Consider the following 5,435-nt stretch of genomic DNA (forward strand, 5'->3'; position numbering starts at 1 on the left):
GCATTTAAGACCACAAGGTCTGGACCCAGGTGGTTATCCAAGACTCCCTTTGGGGAAGAGTTGAAAAGAAAAGCTTGAAAGCATGACACAGCATGCTCTTATGGCTCCCAACCCAGAAAATACACATGCGAATACAAAATTATTATTCTATATCATTATTTTTAAGACAACCTCATAATCTTTGACATAATGTATGATTTCTGAACATTTGGAGTTAGCAAAACTCTTTCACAAACCCATTTCTTTTAAATCAGAATGGCTGGCAAGTCCCTGATGATGCAAACTACTCTGTGTGGACAGGCACCTGAGCCAGTAAAGAGATCAAAGGCACTCTCCCTCCATAGAATGGCTTGAAGAATCTGAATTCCTCTGAAGCCCTCAAGTAGTTTAGAATGTGAATCCATTCAGGGATGCTCAATATATATCGGAAGCATAATTTCCATTACCCATGCTCCCGCCATGAATTCACTCTTCCTTTCACAACTTCCTATTAAGTCTTTATCCTCCCTCTCTCGTAATGATTCCCACTTATCTCATTTCTTCTCCCAGTGTGTCATGGCCACTTTTTCTTGCCACTCAAAACTCTCCCACAGATTTCTTGCTGGTGCTAAGCTTGGGATCTCCTTCCCTCATCACTCTTTACAGGAAAAATTTTCAGAAGAGAAATATTCCCAATCACTCTTTGTTCTGTTATGGACCACCAGTCATTGAGAAAGTATCTTGGATGTTAACTAGACAAAGAGAGGCAGGGATGCAGAAGGACCTCTTGATAAATTGCTTAAGTTAATGAATTTATGCATCACCAGGTTCTCTACCTACCCCCACTTCTTGAAGCACTCCTCCTTCTGGAGAAGAGCACTTGGAGTAGCCCATATATATTTGTGCATGGATCCAAACACTGTATGGGAGATGTGCTGTTTTAAAGAATGCTATTTAAATGGAGAAATTAAAAGTAATAACAAAATTTCTGCTCATATTTGCTTTTTAGATGTTACTTTAATGAATGTAGCAGCTGCAGATGACCTCCAAATTCACTTCAGTTCTTACATGATACCGTGAGCACATGCTTGTTTGTCTGTGGTGGTTGAATCCCAAGGCAAATTCAGACAATACTCAGGCTCCTAAAACCTACCCTGACTCAAAATAATCCCAGAGGGAGTTTGCTAGTGGTCTCAAGGAACGTCTTCCCTGCTCTTTCCCCCTCTCAGCTCTCAGTTGGTCCTCTTGGACAGTTTCTTGAGCTGATTCCTTTTCTTCTGCATCTTTCCTCTGAGGTTCTTCCTGGTCCACAGAACACTTTTTATGAGCATTCTCTACTTTCTCGAGGTCTTTCCCGTATGTTTGGTTTAGTCCTTTAGAGAACTTTGTATGAGTCCTGTCATGTTCTTCTTGGGCTCTTTTCTGAGTTGGCTCCTGTTCCTTTGGAAGTTTTTCCTGAGCTCTCTCCAATTCCTCAGCTCTCCTCTGTTCCTCCAGCACTTTCTTCTGACCCCTTTTTTCTTTGTCTATAGCCTCCCTCTGAGTTTTCTCAATCTCCTCCAGGGCCTTCCGAGCTCTCTCCTGTTCCTCCATGGCTTTCTTCTGAGCTTTCTCTTGTTCACCCAGGGCACCTCTCTGAGCTCTCTCCAGTTCCTCCAGGGCTTTTTTCTGAGCTTTCTCCAGTGTGTTCAGGGCCTTTTGAGCCCTTTCCTGTTCCTCTAGGGCCTTCTTCTTAGCTCTCTCCTGTTCTTCCAATGCTTGCTGCTGAGCTCTTGCCAATTCTATCAAGGCTTTCTGGGCTCTTTCCTGTTCCCTTATAGCCGCCTTTTGTGCTCCTGCCTGCTCTGCCAAAGCCTTTCTCTGCGATCTCTCTAGTTCCTCTAGGGCTTTCTGAACTCTCTTCTGCTCCTCTAGTGCAGCTTTCTGGGCTTTCTCTTGTTCTGCAAGGGATTTCTTGTGAGCTTTCTCCAGTTCTTCCATAGCCATCTGAGTTTTCTTTTGTTCCACTAAAGCCTGCTGCTGAGCCCTTACATGCTCACTCAGGGCCTTCCTCTGAGCGACCTCCAGTTCCTCCAGGGCTTTTTTGTGAGCTCTTCTTAGCTCCTGCAGGGCTTTCTCAGCCCTCTCCTTTTCTTCCAGCGATTTCTTCTGAGCTCTTTCCTGCTCCTCCAGGACCTTCTTCTGAACACTCAGCAGCTCTTCCAGGGCCTGCTGTTGAGCCTTTTCCAGCTGCTCCAGAGCTTCCAGGTGGATTCTCTCTTGCTCTTCCAGCACCTTCTTTTGAGCTCTTTTGTGTCCTTCCAGCATCTTCTGTAGGGCTCTCTCCTCTTCTCCCAGCTCTATCTGCTGAACTTTCAGCCTTTCCTCTAGCTCCATCTGCAAAGCAATCAACTGTTGCTCCAACTCCATCTGCTGAACCGCCCCTTGTTCTTGCATCTCTGCTAAGTCAGCTCTCTCTTGCTCCTCTGTCACCTCCTGTTCAATGTTTCCCTGTACTTCCAGCACTCTCTGAGTTGTTCTCTCCTGTTCTATGATAACCTTTTCCCAACCTTTTTCTTGTTCCTCTAGAGATATCTTCTTATCTCTTTGTAATTCTTTTTTAATCTTCTGCCCACCCAGGGCTTCCTTCATCCTTTCTACCATCTCCTTAAATTCATCATCCTTGTGATTTTGCTTGTGCTTTCTTTGGTGTCTGGTGATTTTCTGGGCCCTCCGCTGAACTTCCTTCAGTGTAGCATTGGCATCTTCATCATAATCCAGCTGACAAGCCAAGGCAAGGTCCCTGGCTGCCTCCTGCCAGTGACCCAGGAGCCTGAGTGCTTTCCCTCGCCATTTGTAGGGCTGTGCAGAATCAGGGTTGATTTTTAAGGCTTTATTACAGTCTCTAATGGCAGCATTTGGCTTCTGCAACTGCACATAAATGCTGGCTCGGTTGGCATACAAGATGGTAAGCCGTGGGTTCTGTTTGATGGCATCAGTGAACAAGTCAATAGCTTTTTGCAGATCACCTTTACCCACGGCATCAAAGGCCTCTTTCTTTTTTTGATTTGCTTGCTTCCTCATTTCATCTGTTACTTCCAAATCCTCATTTCCCATCTCTTGAGGATCATCTTCATCTGGTTTAATCACACCTTCACTATCAATCTCCACCTCACTCTCCTCACTGGACTCTTCCTCTCTGTCAGCTGTTCCCTGGGTCTCCAGCTGAAGATTTTCCTGTTCCCCCTCTTGCTCTTCAGAAAATAGATAATAGTCATTTACACATGTCTGAGAAGCCTGAGACTGAATTTTTTGTTCATGTTCTGAGGAAGCCTGAGACAGCGCTCTTTCCTCTTCCTGAGGATCCCCAAACTGAACTCTCTCCAGCTCCTCAGAGGCCTGAAGCTGAGCTCTGTTCTGCTCCTCCAGGGCTTTTGTCAGCCTGCTCAATGTGTCCTTAAATATTTTTAACTTGTGTTTTTGCTCATACTTCCACCAGTGTTTGTCAATTTTCTGGGCCCTCTGCTGAGCCTCCTTCAGCATAGCATTGGTATCATCATCATAATCCAGCTGGCAAGCTAAGGCGAAGTCCTTGGCTGCCTCCTGCCAGTGACCCAAGAGCCTGAGTGCTTTCCCTCGCCATTTGTAGGATTGTGCAGAATCAGGGTTGATTTTTATGGCTTTGTCACAGTCTCTGATGGCAGCATTTGGCTTCTGCAACTGCACATAGATGCTGGCTCGGTTGGTGTACAAGATGGTAAGCTGTGGGTTCAGCTTGATGGCATCAGTGAACAACTTAATAGCTTTCTGCAGATCACCTTCACCCACTGCATCCAAGGCCTCCCTCTTCTTGTCATTTGCCTGCTTCCTCATTTCATCTGTTACTTCTAAATTCTCATCTCCCATCTCTTGGGGGTCATCCTCATCAGGTTCAATCACCCCTTCACTATCAGTCTCCAACTCGCTTACCTCACTCTCGGGCTCCTCAGTGGACTCTTCCTCTCTCTGAGCTTTCTCCTGATCCCCCAGAGCCACGTTTTTAACACCTGCTTCTTTTCTTTGAGCCTTCTTCAGTCTTTTCACATGGCTAGATTTTTGCACAGCATTAGCATCATCAAAGTCCAATGTATGGGCCAAGGCCAGGTCACAGGCTGCCTCCTCCAAGTGTCCCAAGAGTTGGAGTGCTTTTTCTCGCAACTGATAGGGCTGTGCTGAATTAGGGTTGAGCTCAATTGCTCTCTCACAGTCCCTAATGGCAGCCATGGGCTTTTGTAGCTGTAGAAAGACATTGGCTCTGCTAATATATGACTGGGCAAGATGTGGATTCAACCTGATGACATCTGAGAATAAGTCAGCTCCTTTCTGGAGTTCTCCTTTTGCCAAGACATCAAAGGCCTCTGCTGTTTTTTCACTGATCTGCTTCATCCTTTCATCTGTTACTTGCAAGTTTTGGCCTTCCATCTTTTGGGTATCATCCTGGTCAGGTTCAATCATGCCCTTCTTGGCAGATGTCAGACCACTCTCCTCATCCTCACATTCTTCTGGCAGTTTATCTGCCTCCTTGAACACCTCCTCTGCAGCTGTAGTGCTCAGAGTAGAAGTTAGGGAACTTTCCATACTTTCTACTGATTCCCAAAGGAAGCGACGGTCTTCAGGATTTGGGAAGCTCTGACCAACCTTGGCTAAGTTCTGCATCTCACTGTAAACCTTCCTAGGATCCATGATGTCAAAGTCAGAGAAAATTTGGCCTCAATGGTAGTAGAAGGAAGCAAAAGAAGAAAGATGGTTCACTTTAGAGAGGTGGTTGGTTAGTAATTAAATTCAAATGAGGCCTCATGATAAATTTTCCTGTTCCTTCTTATGCCATTGCCCTGCTGCTGAATCGATTTGAAAGGCTAAAAGCAGTCTCAGGATCCTGATGACTTCACAAACTAAAAATAGTTTTTGTGATATCATAAACGATGTCATCATCAGAATCTTATGATAGGTTCTTAAAGGTATACACTGACAATATTAACAAAGAGCTCTCATAAAAGAAATCTTTCTTAGCCTATTACTGTATTTACTTAAATCCAAGACGAGGATTTTAATTCTCATTCAACATGAGGGGGAAAAGCCTCTTGTCTTGGATTTGAGTACAAGTCAGAGGGGTGGCAGCACGGGTGAATGCTGTGACTGACTCTGTCCTGGGCCCAGGGTTGGAGTTGGAGCCCATGCTGCCCTCCCTCTCTGCCGTCTACTCTGCCCCTGCCACTGCCTATCTCCTGCCACTGCCTTTGCCCACCTTGCTGCTTGCCCCTTTCCCCCCTCCCCTCCCAGCTCCTTTACCCTCTCCAGCCCAGGCCCCAGAGCACAGCCACAGACTAGATTCTATACATTTTCCATGTACAGAATCTAATTATTGGGAGGGATTGCCTTGAATTCAAAGTCATCTTAGACATAGGTAAATATGACATATATCTTTGCGTACCAGTGAG

The 5,435-nt window shown here is 45.5% G+C and overlaps 1 protein-coding gene across 1 annotated transcript; it reads right to left on the reverse strand.

Annotated features, from left to right (window-relative positions):
* Positions 1–1,010: 1,010 nt before the first annotated feature.
* On the reverse strand, positions 1,011–4,871 carry LOC109312938 (golgin subfamily A member 6-like protein 22). Its single transcript, XM_019539321.1, has one exon. It carries the CDS (start codon positions 4,678–4,680, stop codon positions 1,129–1,131), a length of 3,552 nt encoding a protein of 1,183 aa, XP_019394866.1. The 5' UTR covers positions 4,681–4,871; the 3' UTR covers positions 1,011–1,128.
* Between the last annotated feature and the right edge of the window lie 564 nt (positions 4,872–5,435).

Source organism: Crocodylus porosus, unplaced genomic scaffold (genome assembly GCF_001723895.1).
Source record: "Crocodylus porosus isolate Cpor-Errol unplaced genomic scaffold, CroPor_comp1, whole genome shotgun sequence".
Taxonomy (NCBI): Eukaryota; Metazoa; Chordata; order Crocodylia; family Crocodylidae; genus Crocodylus; species Crocodylus porosus.

What these genes read in the sequence shown, in the direction of transcription:
- LOC109312938 (XM_019539321.1), bottom strand. Translation starts at nt 4,680, where the DNA reads ATGGATCCTAGGAAGGTTTACAGTGAGATGCAGAACTTAGCCAAGGTT.